The following is a 25306-nucleotide window of genomic DNA, read 5'->3' as shown; positions in this document are numbered from 1 at the left end:
TTTGATAAATAAAACTGCCATTCTCAATCAGGCTCAGGTCCTAAGAAAACGTACCAGGTTCCTACACTGGTGTGTGAAGAGGAGGAGGAGGAAGAATCTTTGGAAGACAGCAGTTCAGAGAGTGATTTATCATCCTGTTAATTATATCTTGAACGTTAGGTTTTGATCCCCCACAGGGTTAAAGCATATGTAGATACTACAAAACCCCTTGCAAAGTCATCTGATGCCTTTTTCATAGTGGTACAATCTCAACACTTAAAAAAAATGTTGACCAAGTTGTTGAAAACAGGACTTTTGTGGAGTGCTGTATTTGGTCTTTATTAACAGTTATAATTCTAAGCCTGCTCATTGGAAGTGAATCTTAAAGATTTGGGTGAAATTTAATTTCAAGTAAATGGATAAAAAAGTTGGTAGTGGCAGTTAAATACGTATGTGTCAAATCTAGCAATTAGACCAGGACAGATACCGTAATGAAAATTCCTTTTCAGTTGCAGTTATACCCTGAAATATCTCACAAAGAAAGCACGTTTTCTAATTTTGCTTTTTTAAAGAAGAAATACAATATAATCTGGGATTGTTTTGTAATGCTATATGGTGCTAACAGAAGAGGCTGAGCATTTGTTGTGAGCCGGTCCTTAAGGAAATTAAACAGTGGAGGTTAAATCAGTCTAATCAATGTGATACAGACAATTTATCCTTTGAGGGGTAAAGCAGTAATATAACATTACAGAAGAATAACCTTCGCAGGAAAAAAAATTCTTTTTTTCCCCCACAATATTAAGGGATGTGGCTTCTATATTTGTTTTGGAAAATGTTTCAAATACTTGGTTTTGCTTTCAGGTTTATAGGCTTTGTTGTGGCATTGCAGTGTATCAGCTGTATATCAGTATCTATTTCTTAGAGCAGAAGAAAGTAAACGCTTATCACAGTTCCTTCAAATCTCAGTACTGAAAACAGGTAATTATAGATGCAACTTGTACACAACAGTGTAATCTGGAGTTCTTCACATCCCAACATGTTAGAGCATTGTTTCTCATCCTTAGCAATTTTAAGATGTCTGGACTTCAACTCCCAGAATTCCTCAGCAAGCAAAGTTACCAAGGTTGAGAAACACTTCGTTAGAATGCGTAAGCCAGTTGTCTGAAAGCCTATAGTTACCGTACAAACTGATTGCTCTGATTCTGCAGCTATAGCTGTGCAAAGTTTATCGAAACAAGTCTAGAAACAACCAAAGTTTATAATTCTGCATTTAGATAAGTCAGGTACTAGATCCTTTAAAGAATTAATTTTGGTCCTGTTAACTACCCATGAGCCTTGCTGAGAAAAAGAAGTGTCCATTAAAATTTAAAATGAATAAAAACAGCTGTTTTGTTTAAAATGTGCCATTTGTGGCGTAAAGGTACTATAGTGTCAAAATACTCTTAGAGGCTACTACTGCAACAGGAACCTTTAGGGAGCAGTTCTGAAACAGAACATGTCACCTTTATAAAAGCCCCTGGAATAGTTTTCAAAGCTAATATTCAGTAATGATTAACAGTGAAGAGTCTGTGGTCTCCAACCATGATATGGTTCTGGGCTCCTCCATATTTGAAATGTCCTACAAAGAAAATGACACTGTTCCTGCATATTTGGGGGAATGATATCAGCACATTGACTAGGAAGCCCCAGGATATCTGCGTCCAGATTGCTCCTGTTTTTCTGCTTAAACGTTACTCCCATTCCCATTCTGAAAGCAGTGTCAGAACAGTTAGGTGCGAGAATATTCTGCAATGTGAAGATGCTATCAGTGGTTGAACTCTCTTGTATGCCACAATCAATATTAATTGGCACATAAACATGGCTCTCTATTCCAGTCCTCTGAAGGAACATAAACCTGGACCAATTGCTACATCTGAGATTTAAATTGAGATCTTCAAACAAGTGTAGCATCGGTCTCTTAAGGCTTAAAAATGTTTATGTGGAAGTTGAACTCAATGGGGTTTATTTCCAGGTAGATATCATAGGTATCCTCCATAAGTATCTTCCATTTTTGGCATGTGCATCAGTTGTGAATTTATTAAAAACAGGAAGGAGAATGTAACTATTGTTCCTTTACCTGTTCTTAGTGCAAGGTGCTATTTTTCCTGTGGCGAAGAAAGCAGGGTTGATGGAGTCAAACAAATGAGACAATAGCAGAAAGGGTTCATCAGCCTCTTATGCCACCATTCCATCTTTTCATGTATCTTCTGCTTCTCTTTTAGAAGTTTGTTTGTTAAATCTTGTTTGGTATTACAGTTTCACAAAATTATAGAGTGATAAGTATTAGATGATTGACTGTTAGTACTTTGCTTGTGCATTTATAAAAAATAAAACACATTTATCTCTGCTTGTTAGAAGCATTTTATTTATCCAGTTTACAAAATCAGACTGAACAGAAATAATCATTTCTGCCTACTTGTCACCAAGAGGTCCTTTTGTTTTTATACTCTACCTTACCCACCTAAGTAAAGATAATCTTGTCAGCAGCCTCTATGATTATTCAGCTGGTTGTCCACCCCACCTATCTTTCTGTGTCCCTTTGGTAGGAAAGAGGGGCAATTACAATATGCAATAGCTTTGATTGGTCCATCTTTAAGATTATAGACTTTGAAGTCTACCTTGATGTGGAAAGGCAACTAGATCAATCCTGCCTTCCCAGTGATATACTCATGAATAGCTACTCTCTCTTGTTTAGACTTGCAAGATACTTAACTTTATCACAATTTCTAAACTGAGAATTTAAAATTTAACATTACTCTTCTGGAAGGTAGACATAAAAACTTTCCCTGTGCTGCCTGATTATGTCTATGGCGCAGGAGCTATAGATTCTCCTGCCCATATGTTATTGTTTACCTTGTTATACATGGATATTAGAGCCTGTTTTACTCTTCCTCATTTAATAAAATACCCAGGTCATACTGCTTTATTTTATATGAAAATTACTTTATTTCATCAGAGAGATTTTATTTCTATGGGTTTGCTATGCCACCTACAAAAGGAGGCACGAGCTGACTGTGGCTCCTGTATTATAATACCATTTGTTGTATGTCATTGATGTAATAACTGACTGATGGCGAAGGGGCATTTCTGCCATGTACACATGGACACAGAGACTCTGCTTCTCCTTTGATTGCATCTATTCTAGGTTTATAGGTTTATGTTAGTAATATGTATTTTAGATTTTAAGTTTATAGTTTTAGCATTAGTATCTTCTCATATTATGCTCCCACTTATATATTTAAAAAGACACATTGGGATGGTGTTTCCTGTGCTGTATTTCTTTTTCTTTACCTGATCATTCTTGTTTTGCACTGGGCATTGACTAAAATAAAGTGTAAAATTTGGAAGTCTACCTTCCTTTTAAGCAGATTCACAGAGATAGTTACATTGGCTGGAGCAACAAAATTGGTAAAGAAGCCAGTGATCTCTGAAAGACCAACACAGTTTAAGGACTGCAGTAATAAATCTCACCAGTCTAAGATGCTACAAACACCTTTGTCCTCTTCTAATTAAAGCGAAATATCTTAGTAATTAGATTTTGGGGTATCTGTGAACCAATGTGTTTGTCCTCGTTTCTCAAACACCCAACTTTGTAAGGTCCAGAGGTTAACACTGCATCAGCCTCATCATTAAAGCTCCACAGGGATGAGAACACAGACTTGGATGTCGGAGGAGGAAAAATGTAGGGAATTCCTTTCTAGGCTGTGATGATTAGACCTCATGCCAGGCCAATAAGCCCCTATTATCCCATCCACTGATCCTGCAAAATGCCTTAAGTACAGAGAAAGCATTGCACTGTCTCAAGCTCCCTTGAGGCCAAGGATACACTTGATTTCAAAGCTCACCCCCCTTCTGTGAAGCCACTTCTGTTAACTTCCTCATCTCTTAGAGGTCAACAGCTCAACTGCACCCTTGTCATGTCTCTCCCTGCCATTTGAATATGGCTATACAACATATCTAATACAGGAGTTGGCCTCTTGGTGCTTCTGTGTTACCTGATGGGTGGCACAGACATACTGTCCTATGAGGTTGTCCAAAGGGTAATTATCAATTGTTAAATGTTTTTCATCTTGATTTTAGTAGTGGAAAGCCCCTGTTTTCCTTTCTTGATTTTCCCATGCTTGGCTATAAATTTTTAAATCGTAACTGCTGCAAAAATGCACACACACAAACACACCCAGTAAAATAGGGTAGATATGACCAAATCTAAGATCATTGCTGTCTTACATATTCCTTAAACCACCAGCACTGAAGAGCCATACCAATTGAGGTAAAATGCTTGGCAAAATTGAACTATTTGAAGGATCTTGTTTCTCTTCAAAAGTAAAAATCAGATGTTTTTTTCATTCACTGACTTCTGATGGAGCAACTTCCAGGAGCATCTGGAGATGCATGGTGATGGGCTCTGAAATACAGAAGATGTCAGAGTTATGAATCATCTATCTATTATATATATCCCCCCCTTTTCTAGAGAAGTTCCAAATCATGTTTGACTCTGTGAACCTGGTGATCAAACTTAAATGACCAATTTAAAGAATTGTTCAGAAATCAGTGTGCTCAGCCTTCTACATTATATCTATATTATATTGCCATGTGTGTGAAGTTAGCGGAGTGTAAATGCTGAGCTGAACTGAGCTCATCTTAAGCTAATCCTCGCTGTCGTTCCCTCGCCCCCCAACATCACTGTCTGCTGGTTCCAGAAATAGCAAGAAGCCAGTTCAGAATCACTAATCACCACCTCATAAAAAAGACATTAGTAGAAGAGCGTCTCGTTCCACTGAAACTCAATTTCACTTACATGCTTAAAATTCAGTAAAGTTTTTTAATTTGGCAAAGTGAAGTGCCAACTTGAACCATTTTAAAATAATGACATTACAAATGGTCATTTTTTTAGCATACAGGTAGTCCTCACTTAATGACCATTTGTTTAGTGATGGTTCAGACTTACAACAGTGCAAAAAAACTTGACTTACAACCAGTGCTCACACTTAGGACCATTGCAGCATCCACACGGTCACATTATTTGGGTGTTGGCAACTGGTTCACATTTACGACTGTTGCAGCATCCCGTAGCCATTTTTGACTTTCCCAGCTGGCAAGCAAAATCAATGGGGAGGCATGTGATTCATTTAACAGCCATGTAGTTTGCTTAATGACCATGGTGATTTGCTTAATGACTGCTGCAAAACAGGTCATAAAATTGGGTTGGATTCACTTATGACTGCTTCACGTAGCAACCGAAATTCCAGTCTCAATTGTGGGGGTTAAGCTAGGACTACCTGTAGTAACTAACTAGCAAAGGCCTAAAGATGCATCTTGCCCAGTATTTCTGGAACACAATTTTGATCTTTGATACATGTGAGGGAACATTTTAGGAGGCAAGTTGTCATTATCAAAAAGATAACAAATTAGACTTTATCCTATCACTTACTCAACTGTGTAAATTCCATTCTGATAAGGCAAACATTTAATGTGTACTTATAAGCAGATACCCACAAGTGCCACCACTTTAAAAATAAGGAAAGTCTTCAGAAATATCTCTTCTGAAGGAAGAAGTAGAATCTCAATTTTCCCTATACTAGGAAAGAGACTATGAAAGTGCTGAATTAAGTTTTCCACCATCCTTTTTTTTTTTAATGGCTTCTGTGCTTTTATCAGTAAAGGATGTTTCAGAGAAGGAAAATGAGCTGGCAATTGAACATGGAATCCACCTTTAGCTGGATTTCAGAACTTAGCAGACTTGCTAATGATTCTCCAATGGCTTCTCTTTGCAATAAAGTTCAGTGAGGTACTTGTAAAACCTCCAGTCTTAGATGGCTCCCAAGCCGATTTAAGTTTTCCTTGCTTTATTTATACTTGTTTTGCTCAATTCCATTTAAGCTCATTCTTATAACCTCTTTTAATGAATATTTTAAAGAGCACATTCATTCTACTGCTTCCTTGGGAGCAGGAAAAATGGTTTTTTTAGGGAAATCTCTCCTTTTTTAAAGGTGGAAATTGTCCATGCAAAACCATGTACTTACTTGAGATTTTTTGAGCCCAGCCAAACTTAAAGTGGATGAAAAGTACATAAAAGATAAGTCCACTTAAAGTAAATAAGACGCAGTACAAATATGCCATCTCAGGTTCACTGATAATAGGTGCCAAGACCAGTACAATGGCCACTAACATTACAACCACAGGGATGATCAGAGGTACCTGCAGGAGAGAAGAAAAATGTCATTAGATGATTGGATTTAACTGGCAGAGGTAAGTAATACTCTCAGTTCTAGCTGAAGATGTCAAAGATGGTCTGTTTACACCATCAATTTGGGGCAGTTTGTTCCATCTGAACTGCTAATACTTTAAGTTTGCCTAGGCAACCCTCATCTGCAAGAGTTGTGGCACTGCCTGATCCTATCTGTGTTTAGCTTGGCAATGTTTTACTTCCAACCAGTGTGGAAACTCCAGTTACCAGTTGTGTAGGGCCTGATTGATGTGAGGTCAGGCCTTGCGGGTAAGCAAGCTTTACTCTCAGAATTGCCATTCTAAGCCATTACTTCCTCTTTACTCACAGCCTTGTTCTCATTCGAAGAAGGGAGCATAGGAGTCAACTTCACCCCCATACCATGCTCCCTAGTTAGAATACTGAGAAGATACCCAGTGCCCATCAGCTCAGCTAGCATGACCAAGGATGATGGGAATCCAACAACACTTAAAAGGGAGCAGGTGGTATAAACTCCCAACACGCTATCACAGTCAAGGAAAAGCAAATAGGAAAGCTGACACTTTGAAGAAGGCACGGTATTAACATTCAACCTAATACTCCTAACTATCTCTCTCCTCTCTCTGGCTAGCTGTACTATTTCTTTACTGCTCAGGGCAATGAGGAGCCTGAGTCCATGTTTACATATGTGGGTCACATGAAAGGGAAAGCTCTAGAAATTTTGCCCAGCTACTTCTTTGTTGATGTCTGTCATGATCGCTGTTGCGATGGTTGTGACATCGCAACGGCTCGCATGACAATACAAGATTATGGGTCCCTGGCTGATAAGGCAAGAGCAATAAAGAAACACAAAAAGCAGTAATGAGTCTAAAGAAACAATGTAACGACTGAGGGCGGCAGCCCAGGAAGCAACAACAAAAGGAAACTGACACGAAATTAAATAACAACCGAACAGGCGAGGTTCGGAAGGGCGCGCCCCGGCTTTCGAGGAATTAGAAGCCTGATCGCCCGGCAATGGATCATTACCACACAGGAAAGCGATAGAGGCGATGCCCGGGGCGCAGGGGGCTGGATGACCTCTCACCTGGACGAACGGTTGGGACTCGTGGGGCGCACCTGGGGTAAGGTGGGGTGGAGCGCTGACCGGTGTGGGCTATTTAAATCCCATTCCGGCGCGCTCCCCTCACTCTCAGTTTTTCTAAGGGCATGCACTCTATTCCCAAATAAAACCAGAACCTAAGTCTACACTAGTGTCTGTGTTTTTATTGGGTCTCAGGCAGAGCCTGACAACGTCCTTATTTATCACATGTTGTGATGGAATGTGAGGGTGACCTTGGAAGATGGGGGGGGGCTGGGGGCTGGGGGAAGAGATGCTGCCTAGAGAACGGTCAGATAAAAGAGAAGGGAGCCCACAACAGAGTAACAGCCAGAGAAAGAAACTTAGGAAGGACCCACACTAACTACTCAGGTGGTAAATAGGGCAGGAGATTTCTACTTTCAGACTTGCAAAATTGGTGTCAGCCCTCCCAGGTAAACCAGACAGGAAACACGAGATGAGCTACTTCTACTTTATTGTAAGGCTACATTAACAGAATCTTGCAAGTCTGAAAGTACAATTCTCCCGCCCTTCCTATTTACTGCCTGAGTAGTTAGGGCGGGCCCTTCCTAGGTTTCTTCCTCTGGCTGTTACTCTGTTGTGGGCTCCTTTCTCTTTTATCTGATCCTTCCCTCGGTTGCAACTCCCCCCCACCCCGCCTTCCAAGGTCACCCTCACGTTCCATCACACATCTGTCAAGCCTCCCTCTTAGCTTTCAACAAAGTTATCAGGGGGAATAAGTTTTGACTAGCAAAAGGGATGCTTTTGGTGGGCAGCTGAGATCTGGAAACCACAATATCAGAAGCATCAGCAGCAGTACTTGAGAAGCAACAGTCGGAGTTTCTAGAAAGCTGGAAGATACATGTGTGTTTTTCTTAAGTGCTCTGCCTGTACACTAGGTTGCAAAGTTCATGGTCCTCCAGATGTTGCTGAATTACAGCTTTCAGCATCCCTTACTATTGGCTGAGGTTGGCTGAGGCTGTAAGGGAATTGTAACCAGACAACATTTGGGGAGCCAAATATTCCCCATCTCTAATTGCACTAGGAGCCATGAAATGGCTGCCGAATGAGATGTTCCGTCCTTAATTCTAGCAACATCTTCTGCTGTGATACTTACTCTGATAGGCCTTTCCAGATTTTTTCTTGTAAAGCGCATGACAATCAGTCCCAGTACAGTTAGACCATAGAAGAACCAGACGGCAAAGCTGAAGTAGTTAATGAGGGTTGTGATGTCTCCTGGGATGACATAAAAAATTGCTACTATACCCTGAAAATAACAACAAAAGGATGTGCTACAGGAAGGAGCTAAAAAGAAAATGCAGACTTCACAATCTTGTGGGAGGGGCACTAATGCAGTGGCCAGTTTTAGTTGTGCATATGTTCCATATCTATTATTTTCAGGAAAACATTAGCTCTAACAGCCACACTTGCTTGTTAAAAATGAAGATTTTTGATTGATCTCCAACATGCAGTCCAACTGGCTCTTTCTTAATACAAGATCTCTATAGAGACCTCTTTGTCTATAAATAAGAAATAGTGTGGGATTTTAAGGAATCTTTAAAAAAATTAAGTCATAGAGCCAAATTTTGTAGATTTTTGTTTGAAGCTCGAAGCTCTTATTTTGCTATTCGAGATATCATACTTACATAAAATATAATAGCGGGCGCTGGCGTTAAACGTTTAACACTGATGTAGGAGAGAATCTTTAACGTGTGTCCTTCACGTCCTGCTACATAAACAAGCCTAGAAAAGCAAAGTAATTTTGGGCAAAGGGGCTATTCACTTGCATCAAGGATAAATCTGCTATAATGTCAACAGTTTTGTAAAAAAGGCTTTGGGGCAGAGTTGCCTGACACAGAAAGGTAAGAAAAGCTGCCCAGGCTGAACAAAATGTTCTCTTCTATACAGTATATCTATTAATGGCAAGAAAGGACAAAAAACAGTCAATGTGGCATTTTGAAACACAAGATGATTCTTGGAGCACTGTAGAACTTGGATTTTTCATGGTCTGCAGCATTACAGATTTGGTGGCAGGAAAAGAAGGTTTGATCAAAGCAGTTGACAATGTTGAGATGTGGAATACCTCTCCAATGCATTAAGATCATCATCATCATCATCATCATCATCATCATCATCATGTGCCTTCAAGTCAGTGTTGACTCCTGGCGACTGCCTGGACAAGTCCCTGCATTTTTCTTGGCAAGATTTCAGAAGTGGTTTGCCATTGCCTCCTTCCTAGGGCTGAGAGAGAGTGACTGGCCCAAGGTCACCCGGCTGGCTCCATGCCTAACGTGGCTCTAGAACTCACAGTCTCCCAGTTTCTAGCCTGGTGCCTTAACTGCTACACCATACTGGCTCTCCACCTTTATAGCCTATGTTATAATAAATGGGAGTGAAAAAGTCAGATTTAAGCTTCTTTTGCTCCTTTCCTCTCCCCAAACTTTCCCCCCAGGAACTGAACAAAGTTAAAAAGACAGCTTTTTCAGCAATCCTGATGTACTATGTCCCTTTTAACAGGAGCATTGGAGATGTTTGAAATGACGTTGTGAAGTCCTCCTTCGCACCATTAAATTTGCACCCTTCTTTGGGGGATGCTGCGATAGCAGTTTCAGTGTCTTAAAAATGATTGCATGAATTAAAGAAGACAGCTAAGAATCACAGAACTGCTCCACTGAGAAACAATACTGCTAATTTCCCATGAAATTTGTCTGTAGCTTTGCGGTCTCACCCCAAAGGTCTCTCCTCATTTGCTACAGAAAATCCCCAAAGATGCAATTTTCCATCATGAGGTTTCAGTGTCAGCCTGATGGAAAATAGTTGTTGTGTTGTATTTGGATCAGGGCTGTGGATTTTAAAAAGCAGCACTGATGAATGAAATACAGTACATCCAGACTGGAAAAAGCCAGAAATACTTCACAATCAGCCTTTTTATATTTACCTTATAAATTATAGCTTTTTCATCTTTTCAAAGGCCTCACTTGATGACAGAGTAGATTAGGTTTGCAGACCGTTCTGACAGCATAGTTAGTGTTTTTAAAGCCACTGCATGAATTTCTAGCTAAGCAGCAGGGCCACATACTTGTAATGAAAGATTTAGCAACTGGCATGCCATGCCAGGGAGTTTGGAGTTTTACCTGCCAGATGTGAAGCAAGTCCCATTCGCTGCCCCCAAGGTTGAAAAAGCCACGAAGAGGGGAACAATCCAAGAAGCAGGATAAAGTACCCTGTCCCCAAACGTCTGCAGAGATGGAAGGAAAAAAACACATCCCTTTAAAGTGTGAAACTCACAAGGCTGGCAGTAGAAAAAAGATACTTTAAAATGCATAGATTTTGGAAAAATCAATCTGTGTAATCCTTTTTGAACAAGTGTTTTTTTCCCCCCTATGAAAAGCAGAAAGGTTTCCTCTTTACTGTAGCATTAGCCCCAGACATCCACTTCATAATCATCTACTGTAGAAGAGATTCTGTAGCGGTTCTCCAGGTGTTCTGAGCTACAACTCTTGGCAAACCAAACAAGCAGTGGTAAAGATGCTGGCTCCAACAGATCCAGTAACATCTGGAGGGTCAGAAGCTCTCCAACACTGACCTCAGTATAAATATGAACCTGGGAAACACCTTCACTCCAGATCAGGGTTTCTCAATGAGGGTTCCGTGGCACCCTAGGGTTCTGTGAGAGGTCACTAGGGGTTCCCTTAGAGACCACAATTTATTTAAAACATTATTTCAAATTCGGGCAACTTCACATTAAAGAAGTAAGTTTCATTCTTTATTTTCATTTAAGAACACTGTTAATGCATATATACAGCCCCACCCATGAAACAAATATAAAAATTTGGTAACTTCTGGCCTACATTTGAGCCAGAATGTGCAGGGGTTCCCCCAGGCCTGAAAAATATTTCAAGGGTTCCTCCAGGGTCAAAAGGTTGAGAAAGGCTGCTCCAGAGGGAGAAAAAGTCTCAGTGGCACATATGCCTCCAAGCTCCAGAAAATGCTAAATGGTGTAAATTGAAGGATGGGAGAGAATTGCGATGGGTTTGTTGTTTATCTAAGAAGAACTTTTTTAAAACCACTGGTTTCTTCACAAGCAGGACAAAAAGGAGATGCAGATGTAATTGTTGTTGTTGTTGTATTAAATCTGCACACTGCTGGATTCCCAGTGACTCTGGGCAGTTCATAGGTTTAAAAAAAACACAGAAAAAAGACACACAATACAATAGTAAAAACAAGGGACGCAAGGTGGCAAAAACTGGGCACCACCAAGAAGCAAACTACCCAGAAGGGGGCTTCAATCACTCTTGCCAGGGCGAAGGATCAGGTCTTCAAGGACCTCTGAAACACCAGCAGGGTGGGGGCCACCCAGATCTGTGGAAGAACCTCATTCCAGAGGGCAGGTGCTATTTCAGGGGTCTGATAGATGGCATTGTTTAATTGAAGGAACCTGCCATCCCTGCCGGATTGAATCAGCTGGGCAGGTACTACTGGAGATTGGAGGTCCCTCAATGAACCATGCAGATGCAGATGCATGAGCAGATAGTGAGTTGGATCAAGTCTGTCCACCCAACAGATTGTTTTCTGGAGAGCTCACACAGCTGAATTTGAACGTGTGGCCATGTTGTTCCCCCCCCCCCCCACAAGTGTCACATTTACACAGCAGATACGTCTGAAGACTAAAGATTTGTTTCCAAGCAATTCCGAACGATGCTCACCACTGCAACAGCTTGAGACTGCAACAGTTCTGTGGCTGTCATGACCGTGAAATAAGAAATATTGATCAGAACGTAACACACTGTGACCAGCGGGATTCCGATTATTATAGACAGTGGTAGATTTCTAAACAATGTGAAGATACATGGTATTAATACATATGCATATTTAAGCTTTGGGAGTTAATTACATCTCCATGCGTTTGCATCTGAACAAACAATATTTGTAAAGAAAAGGAACACTTTGTTTATAGATGATGCTCTGCACTGGTCAGTGACCATAATGAAGTTTGTTCTTAGATGATGCTCAAATATTGCTATTTTAGAAAAGGCATTCCTACTTTAAATTTTCACACCCTCGATTATTGATTTAGCCATTCCTGGAAATCAAAAGATACATCCTCCCTCCTAGGCTTTTCCGATGATTGATTGATTGATTGATACTTTTCATTAAAAGTAATCCCAAAATAGGGTTTGGGTTTACCCAATTCGAAAGATATCTCAAGCCCCTTGAGGCCGTTCTCAGTCTAACGTAAGATGCTTGCTGACTCAGAGCATGCAGGTTTATTGTAATGAGAAAAAGGTTGGACTACAGAATCTTGGAACTGACTATTTGGCCACATTTCATTCATTCATTCATTCATTCATTCATTCATTCATTCATTCATTCATTCAATCAATCAATGTATAAAGCTGCCCTACTTGGCACAAAACAATTATTTTGAAGCAGGGCTCTTGGTGGTACAGATGGGAATTTCCATTTTTCCATCCCTGCTATTGTCCAGATAAAATGCTATTGCCCTCTCTTAAAATCTATATTGACCACACCAGAAAAACCAATGCAGAAATTTTCCTTGCAAATAACAATTTGGTTTTTTTGTGCAGGGGTGGGGATACATTTTCATCAGGAGGAAGGGATGAATTCCTCCCAGTGGTCAAAATCATACTGCCTCTCCCAACTGGCCATAAATGTGTAGGATACTGTACTAACACCATCAATACTTCATCCATCTAGTTTGGAGCGTAACAATTGATTATGCCAAGGAAATGGTATTTCATCAGCTAATATATTACTTTACCTATAAGGATTTTTAAGCTCCTCTGTGATATAATTAAGTTGATTCCTGGAAGAAAAGAAACACTAAATAGTTAGATTGTCCAAACTGCAATCCCAGTTATGCAAATTTAGGAGGAAACTTCTATTGAATCTGGTGCAGGTTAATAAACTACATCAGGCTACAAAGCTAGGTATTATTGATGGTCATGGCAATGCCATTGAATATCCTATTTGCAGTATCTTAGACAAGCCAGCTGGAAATCCCACCTAAACCTATCCACACTGGTCAACCAATAGGAAATGCATGTTCAAGATATAGTCCCCAATAGCATAACTTCCTCTGATATTGAAGTTATTGTACATCCTATTGATAGTAGTTTGTCCACTATGAATTTATCTAATTCTCTTTACAAGCTGTCCAAGTTAGTAGTCATCATTATATCTTGTGGCAAGATATAATGATTTCACAATGGATTTTGTACTTCCTCCTGAAGAAGACCAGATCAAAGTCTCCTCTACATTCAGCATTTCCACACTGGCCAATCAGATGTCTGGCAAGCCCACAAATGGGGCATGATCTTAATAGGACCCTTCTGCCTATATTCCCCATTAACTCATCTTGAAAAGCATTCTGCCCTGATATGGGAGGAGGCATACTGAACCATCATAATGAGCAGCCCTACGTTGTCCCATTACTATTCTTTTCTCATTGGCAATAATTAAGAGCCTTTACACATCCAATGGATGTCCTGCTGGGATGCTGAGAAATTGGAGTTCAGCCTTTGTAGTTGTAGTTCATTTGAAAAAAAGGCTTTTCCTTAATCTCTGGTGGGACACAGGGAAGGTCCTCTTCAACATATATTGGGGAATGGGCAGGCTGATATGGAAGGAAGGCATTCCTTCCAATATTCTATTATTACAGGTCACAAACCCTATTGTTTATCTACCATCTATCATCGATCTCTATCATCTATCTATCTATTGCTATCTATCATCTATCTATCTACTGTATCATATCTATCTATCTATATCTATTTTTATCTATCATCTATATCTATCTATATCTATCTATCTCAGGACAATTACATTAAATACAATAAAGTCAGATTGAGAGATAAAAGAGAAATGAAAAAGAAAAAAAGAAAAAAAACCCACTGTACTATAGGATAAAAATGACACAACTCTCCAGTGCTTTATGTAGAACCTCTACACAGGCCAGCCAAAACATTCCTGCAGACACATACCTATGACCGGATCTGGCTGTAGTTTTCTCAGACTGCAGGGGTGAGAACCCCTGGCAGAACTGTCTTCTGCACACATTTATCATGAATCTGCATATCTAGCTAGGCTAGCAGGAAAGGGGAAAGGAAGAGCAGGGGAAGATCGCAGAAGCGCATTCAGTCATACAGTCCCCAGCCCAGCTGCGTGTCCTTTCCGTCCCTGAAATTGCTGCTGAAATGATTTTTTTAAACAGATGTCAACCTGTTTTGCACGCTAGAGAAAGATCTAGAGGGATAAAGCAAAGTCATATCTGGGTGCAGGTTCACAGCAGTTTCTTTCTATTTTAGGCTCTGCCCTCTGATTCACACTGGACAGGCTTTTAAGCTGTCACTTTCCAGTGTTCCTCATCCGCCCCCTCCCCTCTGTGTGTCAAGTGTGAAGTGCCAGTGCTGAGAGAAGCCGCCGTCCTTCTTGGTGTCTGAAAGCAAGTCAGAGAGGTACTTCCGAAAATGCAAACATCCAAACCCTCTGACCTGGCTGTGGCTGGCACCACGAAAGCTCTACATCAAAGAGGCAAGTAAATTAAATGAGTGTGAACTTCCTGATTTGGTTAACTTGGCTACAGTCCTGCTTCACTGGGAAGCCAATAAGAAAATGCTGCAGCCATCAGTGCTGCAGATTGTATAAGATCTTCCCTGTTAACTCCCTGCTATTTAGGGCAGAACTCCAGAAGAAAGGAAGGTATTTCCTGGTGCCATCTGTACAATATGGAGTTCCTGTATTTGAGTCGCACGCATGGCCCTCAGGGCTGGCATCTGGAGCAGCTGCTGCTGGGACTCTGCCAGAGTCACACCCCAGGGAGCTACTGCTAAAGCTCTTTTCCCCTCCTTGCTGACCCTACCATTTCACTTGCCCTCTCTAAAGTGGCGGAGGGGACTGTTTGCCTTGTTTTGCCTCTCTCCTTCTGAAAATGGTGAAAGAAATGCTGCTCAGCTGGGAAGTAGGAGCTTCCTGGAGGCATCTCAGCCAACGGTTGCTCTCCTCCCCAAAACTGAAGATAACCCTGAACAATTTCTAATACAGAAATGTGAGATCTTTGGCCCTCCACATGTAGCTGACCTGCAACTCCCAGTATCTCACATCACTGAGGTTGGGATGAACGCAGACAATGAGATTTGTAGTTCAGCAACAGTGCAAGGAGAACCAGTTCTCTACAGCTGAGACAAGAAAGTCCTCTTTGCTCTGACCAGCATCTTCTAAAGCTCTTTCGGAAGCCATTCCAACTGAAGCATGACATTCTACAGCTACATGAGCTTAGTCTGGCTACAGAGAAGGGAGTTTCTCCTTTCCCATTCCTCTCTAGAAAACATCAAAACATGTAAAATCAACTCAATTGCTGTTGTTTCCAGCTGTGACTCTTCAAAACTATAACCAGTACAAACGATTTAACTGGCAATTAGAATAATGTAAATAAATTACCATCCATCATAGGCCCAGAGTCCACTGTAAAATGCCAGGCTTATACCACCCACAGAAAGTGAGGGATTGTCAAAAGAATTGTTAAAATTTTTTGTGTTTCCTGAAAAACAAAACAAACCCTGTATGAACACTGTATGCAGCAGATGACCTCAAGAGTACCCTTCAAAATTTTTCCCAACAATAAATGACTAAGTCGCTAAGATGCTGAGTAGGCATTCTTTAGGCTGAGCAGTAAGATATAAATTATTTAAAAGCAATGCAATAAATATTTTCATTGCTTTATTGTTTATGTGTTTTCTATTCCTTACGTTGTACTGGGGAAGCAATGTGACACACACACAGACGCACAAACACACATTTCATTGTTCAGTGAAGGTTATGAGCTGTTTTTCTTCCTTTACAAGGAAGTTTATGAAACAAGCATTTCCCCAAGAAAACCAAGCTATACAAGAATACACTCTTAGACTAAACCATCTTTGCAATGGGACATGCAGTCTAGATCAGTCTTCTTCAATTTAACACTACCCAGATCCACTGGGTTTCCACTCCAAAAATTCCCAGTGGCCAGGCTAGCTTGGAATCCTGCATTTTGCAGACCTGCTCTATCTGGATGCTGTCAATTTAAGGAGGGTTGTGTATCTTTTTAATGTACAACAACATACCTTTGGCCAGGAGAACAATGCCACTTATAATGATAATTACGACAATCACCATTTTTGTAGCAGTTAAAATGTTCTGAACGTAGCTTGCCCATTTCACGCTCAGTGAATTTAGTACTGTAATGACCACTACAAGACAAAGAAAGAATGATAAAGTAGTTCAAAACATTGGTTTTTCCTTGCTTTTAATTCTTAGCCCAGTCTAAAAATGTAGATATGACCAGACAAGGCATGTATTGTACAATCGCTCTGCTTTGTTAGTGGAATTTTATAGAGGCTTTGGACATCAATGTCATTTTTCATTAAAACCTTCCCAAGTTTTTCCATCATTCTTCCATATTTTTTTTCTAACCACAAAATATTCTTTAAGGAAGGAAGGTATGGTCTGCAGAACTTGGGTACAGGCCCTGGTGCTCCTCCAAAAGTGTCCACTAAATTGTTATTATAAATAGGACAGAAGGGTAAAATTATTGCATACATTAGGAACACATCTTAACTACAGCATGTCTCCCACCCTATGCTTTTTTTTCATAGTTTTTCTTTACTCTGGTGGAAAAATCATTCTAAATTACACATTATATCAACTATGCAGCTATAAGCTCTTTCCAGCTGACACAGGCTGAGTTCTTCTGCCCTTCTTTCTTCTCCTCCACCTCTACCTCCACTTCCATCTCTACCTTGTTTTCACTACCTTAAGACCAAATACTCACCAATGGCTGCTGTAGCCAGGCACTTAATGACAGCAATGGGAGGGTCACATCCTGGATAAAATGGAGCTGACACGTACTCAGCAAAACTAAGGCAGATAATGGCGAAGGAGCTGGGCTTGATGACAATTAGACTAGACCAGGAAAACAAATAGGCAGGTATTGGCCCAAAGGCTTCCATCAGATAAGGATATTCTGCTCCTGATTTCGTTATCATTGTGCCAAGTTCAGCATAGCAAAGTGCCCCTGAAGGAAGGAGGAGTGGAGTTTTAGCATTAATACTGACTTGGGATGTTTTATTTATTTATGGATTAAATTTATACAGCCGCCCATGTATCCAAGAACCCTAGCTGGTGTGACACAGAGAAAGAAAGACTAATAAAGACAAATGTTAAGCCAGCCCAGAGCAAACTTACTCAGTGGTTCTGGAGTAGAGAAAATTTATTGTCCCAGATTATAATTCTGAGAATGATATTTTCTTACTGGTGACCCATGGAACTATTCAGTTTATGATGCTATTAACAGAGGGCCTATTGCACTGTATCTGTATCATCTTGGTTTCTGAGAGTGCCCTGGGCATGGAGAATCACAAGATGAAAAACAACAACGATCAATGTTTCTTCCTGAGTTTGGAATGGGGGTGGAGAACCACAAGAGAAAAGATAATGATCAACATCTCTTAAGGTATGTTCTCATTTAGTGCTTTTATTACCTGACATATTACATGTTACATCTCCAAGGTGCTAAGTATAGCACATAGTCCTATTTTCCTGCTTTTCTGAGTTATACTGGGCTCAGAGATCAAGATTAGCTCAATATCATTCAGAGAGTTAATCAAAGGTATAGTGAAAAAAGTCAAGTTGGCTCCACAATGGGGCAAATGTAGCTCTATCCACACATGTGACACACATAATAAACAGGTGGAGCTTTAATTGCACCTTCATGGCCACCATTTTGAGGTTGTTGTTTGTTTTTTACCATACCCTGAAGATACCTGCAGAGACTCTCTTGGTAAGCAGAATGTGAGCAGAAACCTCCCCATTCCTAATCTGCCACTGTGACCATTGCACTATAACATCAGAAGTAAGCAGCACTCTCTTGATTGAGCAGTTGAAGACTTGCAGCAGAGAAACAGACACCAAAAGAGGAATCAAATAGTTTGAAGGTTAGTGTGATAAGCCATTTTTCTGTAACCCATCAGCAGTACATGAAGATTGGGAATGCAAATGTCAAGTTGGTTATCCATCAAAAGAGAGCAGCAGAAGATAGGATGTTAAAAAGAAGCTTAGATTTGTTTTCTGTAAAAAAGAAATTGCGAGCATGAGGAATGGTTTACCTAATGTAGCCAACACTCCACAGGCTGTCCAGATAATCAAGCAAGGTCCAATTGCTCCAACATTAGCCAGCACAGACTTTGGAGAAATAAATATTCCTGAACCTATCACAGTTCCGACAATGACACAGATTCCACTGATCAGACCCACCTAAGAAGAAGAGAAAAAAAAAGGAAGCAAGTAAATTCAGTATGGTTTTGTTGTCCAAGCCTTGTTCACATGAATCGGAAGCATGCTTACAGGGGTAGTAAACCATTGGTCAGATGGAAGAAAAGAGTTATAAATTATTTTTCTTAATGGCATCTCCTTCAGCAAAGGATCGTTACCTTGTCATGGTGCTGGAGCTTGAGCACCTCAATGATGCCATGAGCTAAACCGTGAAGGGCCACCCAAGATGGGAAGGTCATGACAGAGAGGTCAGACTAAATGCGATCCCTGGGGAAGGTAATGGCAACCCCCCCCAGTATTCTTGCCGTGAAAACTAAATGGATCAGTACAACAAGAGATATGTCGGTATACCATCGGAAGATGAGACCCCCAGGTCGGAAGATGGTCAAAATGCTACTGGGGAGGAACAGAGGATGAGTTCAACTAGCCCCAGACGTGATGACGCAGCTAGCTCAAAGCCGAAAGGACGGCTAGCGGCCGACGGTGCTGGTGGTGAACAGCGAATCCGATGTTCTAAGGATCAACACACCATTGGAATCTGGAATGTAAGATCTATGAGCCAGGGCAAATTGGATGTGGTTATTGGTGAGATGTCAAGATTAAAGATAGACATTTTGGGCATCAGTGAACTGAAATGGACTGGAATGGGCCACTTCACATCAAATTACCACCAAATCTACTAGTGTGGACAAGAGGACCACAGAACAAATGGAGTAGCCTTCATAATTAATAGTAAAGTGGCTAAAGCAGTGCTCGGATACAATCCAAAAAACGATAGAATGATCTCAATTCGAATTCAGGGCAAGCCATCTAACATCACAGTGATCCAAATATACGCCCCAACCACGGATGCTGAAGAAGCTGAAGTAGAGCAGTTCTATGAGGATCTGCAGCACCTACTGGACAACACGGCTAAAAGAGATGTTATTTTCATCACGGGAGACTGGAATGCTAAGGTGGGCAGTCAAATGACACCTGGAATTACAGGTAAGCATGGCCTGGGAGAACAAAACAAAGCAGGACATAGGCTGATAGAATTTTGCCAAGACAACTCAATGTGCATAACAAACACTCTCTTCCAGCAACCTAAGAGATGGCTTTATACATGGACTTCCCCAGATGGACAACACCGAAATCAGATTGACTACATCCTTTGCAGCCAAAGGTGGCAGACATCTATACAGTCAGTAAAAACAATACCTGGAGCTGACTGTAGTTCAGATCACGAACTTCTTCTTGCACAATTTAGGATCAGACTAAAGAGATTAGGGAAGACCCACAGATCAGCTAGATATGAGCTCACTAATATTCCTAAGGAATATGCAGTGGAGGTGAAGAATAGATTTAAGGGACTGGACTTAGTAGACAGGGTCCCAGAAGAACTATGGACAGAAGTCCGCAACATTGTTCAAGAGGCGGCAACAAAATACATCCCAAAGAAAGAGAAAACCAAGAAGGCAAAATGGCTGTCTGCTGAGACACTAGAAGTAGCCCAAGAAAGAAGGAAAGCAAAAGGCAACAGTGATAGGGGGAGATATGCCCAATTAAATGCAAAATTCCAGAGGTTAGCCAGAAGAGATAAGAAATTATTTTTAAACAAGCAATGCGTGGAAGTGGAAGAAGACAATAGAATAGGAAGGACGAGAGACCTCTTCCAGAAAATTAGAAACATTGGAGGTAAATTCCAGGCAAAAATGGGTATGATCAAAAACAAAGATGGCAAGGACCTAACAGAAGAAGAAGAGATCAAGAAAAGGTGGCAAGAATATACAGAAGACCTGTATGGGAAGGATAACAATATCGGGGATAGCTTTGATGGTGTGGTCAGTGAGCTAGAGCCAGACATCCTGAAGAGTGAGGTTGAATGGGCCTTAAGAAGCATTGCTAATAACAAGGCAGCAGGAGACGACGGCATCCCAGCTGAACTGTTCAAAATCTTGCAAGATGATGCTGTCAAGGTAATGCATGCTATATGCCAGCAAATTCGGAAAACACAAGAATGGCCATCAGATTGGAAAAAATCAACTTATATCCCCATACCAAAAAAGGGAAACACTAAAGAATGTTCAAACTATCGAACAGTGGCACTCATTTCACATGCCAGTAAGGTAATGCTCAAGATCCTGCAAGGTAGACTTCAGCAATTCATGGAGCAAGAATTGCCAGATGTACAAGCTGGGTTTAGAAAAGGCAGAGGAACTAGGGACCAAATTGCCAATATCCGCTGGATAATGGAAAAAGCCAGGGAGTTTCAGAAAAACATCTATTTCTGTTTTATCGACTATTCTAAAGCCTTTGACTGTGTGGACCATAACAAATTGTGGCAAGTTCTTAGTGGTATGGGGATACCAAGTCATCTTGTCTGCCTCCTGAAGAATCTCTATAACGACCAAGTAGCAACAGTAAGAACAGACCACGGAACAACGGACTGGTTTAAGATTGGGAAAGGAGTACGGCAGGGCTGTATACTCTCACCCTACCTATTCAACTTGTACGCAGAACACATCATGCGACATGCTGGGCTTGAGGAATCCAAGGCTGGAGTTAAAATCGCTGGAAGAAACATTAACAATCTCAGATATGCAGATGATACCACTTTGATGGCTGAAAGCGAAGAGGAACTGAGGAGCCTTATGATGAAGGTGAAAGAAGAAAGTGCAAAAGCTGGCTTGCAGCTAAACCTGAAAAAAACCAAGATTATGGCAACCAGCTTGATTGATAACTGGCAAATAGAGGGAGAAAATGTAGAAGCAGTGAAAGACTTTGTATTTCTAGGTGCGAAGATTACTGCAGATGCTGACTGCAGTCAGGAAATCAGAAGACGCTTAATCCTTGGGAGAAGAGCAATGACCAATCTTGATAAAATAGTTAAGAGCAGAGACATCACACTGACAACAAAGGTCCGCATAGTTAAAGCAATGGTGTTCCCTGTAGTAACATATGGCTGCGAGAGCTGGACCATAAGGAAGGCTGAGAGAAGGAAGATCGATGCTTTTGAACTGTGGTGTTGGAGGAAAATTCTGAGAGTGCCTTGGACTGCAAGAAGATCAAACCAGTCCATCCTCCAGGAAATAAAGCCAGACTGCTCACTTGAGGGGATGATATTAAAGGCAAAACTGAAATACTTTGGCCACATAATGAGAAGGCAGGACACCCTGGAGAAGATGCTGATGTTAGGGAGAGTGGAAGGCAAAAGGAAGAGGGGCCGACCAAGGGCAAGGTGGATGGATGATATTCTAGAGGTGACGGACTCGTCCCTGGGGGAGCTGAGGGTGTTGACGACTGACAGGAAGCTCTGGCGTGGGCTGGTCCATGAAGTCACGAAGAGTCGGAAGCGACTAAATGAATAAACAACAACAACAAATGGCATCTCATGTCTCTGCAGAGCTTCTGCTTTTTTCCTATCCTACATTCCCCCCACAAGATACCCAAGTAGCATTCTGGAAGCCAGTTTGCTTTCAGAAGACAACCTATCACAAAGATTCAAAACATAAGGAGTATCTTCTTAGTCTAGGATGCTCCTTTGGACTTCAGCCAATCATTGGGTATCAGACATGGTAGGACATGGAGTATTTTGTACAGATACTGTCACCAAGTACACTAAACCCATCTGCTAACTCAATTATAACTTCTTAGTGCTGGACCTGACTGCATATTAACTAAGTCTAAGGTCCCAATTTAGAGAACACAGATTTCCCAGCCATTTCTTCCATGTCTGCTGGGTATCTCATGAGCTTTTATACTGGGGAGGACTAGTGAGGTTTCCTAAGATCAGTGACTTCTTCTCACTGGCCAGCCAGGAACAGTGGGTGTGGCTTGGGTGTAGCATCCAATCAGCATTTGATAGGTAGGTTCTGCACTGCCATGTTTCAGGAGTAACTTCTGTAATAGAGAGCTTTGTTCTTTTTAGCCACTTTACATCTCACTATGTTTTTGGGAGGACTGACTGGCGGAGCTTGGCCACAATTGGAAGAGGCCCTTGAGGTCAGAGTCCAACCTCCTGTTCAGTGCACAAATCTAATTAAAGCAACCCACACACTGAGTACTGATTGCATAATATTGCTGCTGTACCTAGGGGTGGTCTGGAAGCAATTCTTCAGCTTGTTTGGAAAGAAAACACCAGGCTATTAGATGTATCGTTAGCCTAATCCAATAGGACTCTTCATCTACTTTGAACTAAATGGCTCCAAAACAGCTTTTCTAATCTCTCTTGTTCTAGATGTGTTGATATATCTGGATGGGTTCCCAGTCATCAGAAACAGTGAGTGGGAATTCTGAGGGAGTCTTCTCCAGAAGTTCCTATGGTTTTTAGCCTTCTGGTATGAGCAAGATTCTCTGTTTAAAAAAAAAAAAGGCAGATTCACTCCTTATTTCCCGTAGGGGTGAGATGGGCGGTGAATAAACTTGTAAAATAAATAAATAAATAAATAAAAATTTCCAGGATCAAAGATAGGGTTAACTAATTTACATTCAACCAAGTTTGTTTCTGCTGCTAAAATCTTTCCTAGGACAAACTATTCATGGGATTGTTTCACATCTTGGCCAAACCAAGCCACTTTCTTTTGGGCATAAGGCGTGTGCGGTAATCCATGGGCTATACTTGATCCAACTCTTCCTTATAACCAAACCCACCAGCTAGGTGTATAGTGAGCACACATGCATAAATCTGATTCCTGTCCCTTTCAACAATACAAATATCAGCTTGGGCTACAATGCAAACATTAACCCAACGTTCCAGGGAGCAGAAGATTTAAAAAGAAAACAACTTCTTGTGAACTTTGTTAACCTATTATGGCAACAGCAACCACTGTTCTACTAATTAACAGGTGTTAACATGGAGAAGAAGGGAGGTTGGCTTGCTTTTTTTGGTTCACTAGAAATGGAATGTTCACCTAGTGGTGTGTGAGTTCCCATGTCAGATTTGATGTGAATCAAATGCAGGCATTACAGGCAGGGAGTAAGAAGATGCTGCTATGGATGTCATCCCAATGAGGCTAAGCAGATTCCTGATTTTTTGCTACCACAGACTAACAGAGCTCTCCTCCTATAATAGCAACTGCTAAATACCGCCAATCCCATTGATCCCAGCCCTGACAGCAGCTTTGATTATTAAAATCTCGTAGAAGATTGGGAGATGGTATTAAGGTGAAATGCAATTTCACCTTTTCTCTTCATGCTTTTTTCACAGTATAACTCCCCCATATTTGACAGAAGGGTAAGTGGAATACGAATATGGAGGCCGTGCAATTTTTGTTTGTGACAAGGCTAAGCCACCTGCCTCCCCCTGTGTCAAGTCTTTTTGTGAAAAAGAGCAAGCCCCAGACCTTATTGAAAGATTTTAAGCCAGTGCTGTGAGTCCACACTGTTTTTTTAGTCCAATCTGAACTTCAGGTAGGAAAAAGCTGTTACTAGAATCTCTCACTGATATGGGAGGGTAGTAAGAAGAGCATTGTAATATTATCTGCTAAACCAATAAAGGAGAAATTGTACTTACAGCATTGCAACCAAGGGAAAAAAATTAGCTAAATCTGTAAACTGCTTGCAAAGTGAGCCACAAAGTTGTACACATAAGGATATTTAATTGTTTAAAAGAATACATTATAAACATCTTGCCTCCTTCTGTAAGTTCATGGATTTAGGTTTCTTGCTTGTAACAGGAAGCTCATCAAGTGCCTGGTTTGAACTTTGCTGTCTGTGTCTTACACTCTCCATTGGCTTTCTTGGTGTGGACAAACCTGCTAATGTTGGCAATCTCTGCAAACAACACAAAAATTAACAATAATTATATTAATACCAAATGTTATCTAGCTGCTACGTTATAACTAGTTTACTCCCTCTTTTGATTTCAATCAAATGAAGACAGAAAGTCTAGTTACATCATGAAAGCTACAGTAAGTGATTATCAGTGGATGGATAGAATACAGTAGTTGGAAACTCCAAATCCACATGGACCAGAAAGGGCCTCTGACAAGTCATCTTTTCCAAACAATAATTCAAAAGGTCTGTGAAACTGAGTGAAATTCTCTCCCATTCAGACTGAGGGCAGGAAGCATTGCCTCACTCTGAAATGTTTCTGCATAGGGAAAGCTAAAATCTGTAGCATTGTTTATTTCCCAGGATCACTTGTAAGTGGCAGTTGACTGTATACATTCTCAGCATTCCTGCCCTGAGAAACTATCAACTAGTAAAACCCAATGAAACAGAGCCCTGTTCTTTTTTTCTGCATTACAGGGCCTGCTTAGCTGGCTGACAAATGGGAACAAAAATGGAAGATCATGATAAAACAAATTTTAAAAAAAATATTGGCTAGTCCCAATCTCTTAATGTTTACATCACAAAATTGTCTGGCAAAAATTGAACTATTACCACATTTATTACTTAAATATGTATATGTTGGGCAAATACTAAAATGTGATAGTGATCATAATTCAAGGCATAAAAAATATCACTGTTCATGAAGGTTCTGAACTTTGAAATTACAGGTTGCTGAATGAGGACAAGGATATGACTCATAAAAAAGCATCTCATGAGATTAGAAGGAAATTTACCATAAAATGATTTATTGTGGATTATGGACTCTGCTTATTGGATAGTTTATTCGAAAGCATTCACCAGATTATTTTATTTTGTGATTGTTGTTTTTCTTTTTACACTGTACA

The 25306-nt window shown here is 40.7% G+C and overlaps 2 protein-coding genes across 5 annotated transcripts in view; one reads left to right on the top strand and one right to left on the bottom strand.

Annotated features, from left to right (window-relative positions):
- TDRD12 (tudor domain containing 12) overlaps positions 1 to 2367 on the top strand; it is a 29662-nt gene extending 27295 nt beyond the window's left edge. Inside the window, exon 31 of one of the 2 annotated variants that reach the window (XM_063313170.1) lies at positions 32 to 2367. In XM_063313170.1, the coding sequence (XP_063169240.1) occupies positions 32 to 141 (110 nt within the window). In that variant the 3' untranslated portion in view covers positions 142 to 2367. The remainder of the gene's footprint in view (positions 1 to 31) is intronic. The other variant, XM_063313171.1, reaches the window with a different exon arrangement.
- SLC7A9 (solute carrier family 7 member 9) overlaps positions 1 to 25306 on the bottom strand; it is a 304184-nt gene that overhangs the window by 276493 nt on the left and 2385 nt on the right. The window contains exons 2-13 of one of the 3 annotated variants that reach the window (XR_010068626.1): positions 24261 to 24401; positions 18482 to 18629; positions 17149 to 17391; positions 16442 to 16567; positions 15780 to 15879; positions 13102 to 13146; positions 12026 to 12149; positions 10454 to 10557; positions 8966 to 9062; positions 8437 to 8586; positions 6042 to 6216; positions 2686 to 4423 (exon numbers count right to left, since the gene is read on the bottom strand). Coding sequence is in view for 1 of the 3 variants with exons in the window: in XM_063313178.1 (XP_063169248.1) it covers positions 4362 to 4423; positions 6042 to 6216; positions 8437 to 8586; positions 8966 to 9062; positions 10454 to 10557; positions 12026 to 12149; positions 13102 to 13146; positions 15780 to 15879; positions 16442 to 16567; positions 17149 to 17391; positions 18482 to 18629; positions 24261 to 24359 (1473 nt within the window). In the remaining 2 variants the exon portion in view is untranslated. Of the gene's footprint in view, positions 1 to 2368; positions 4424 to 6041; positions 6217 to 8436; positions 8587 to 8965; positions 9063 to 10453; positions 10558 to 12025; positions 12150 to 13101; positions 13147 to 15779; positions 15880 to 16441; positions 16568 to 17148; positions 17392 to 18481; positions 18630 to 24260; positions 24402 to 25306 lie in introns of those variants that run through there. The other 2 variants (XR_010068627.1, XM_063313178.1) reach the window with 2 other exon arrangements.

Source organism: Candoia aspera, chromosome 11 (assembly GCF_035149785.1).
Source record: "Candoia aspera isolate rCanAsp1 chromosome 11, rCanAsp1.hap2, whole genome shotgun sequence".
In the NCBI taxonomy this organism is placed as follows: domain Eukaryota; kingdom Metazoa; phylum Chordata; class Lepidosauria; order Squamata; family Boidae; genus Candoia; species Candoia aspera.
This window is presented reverse-complemented; position numbering and strand designations above follow the sequence as displayed.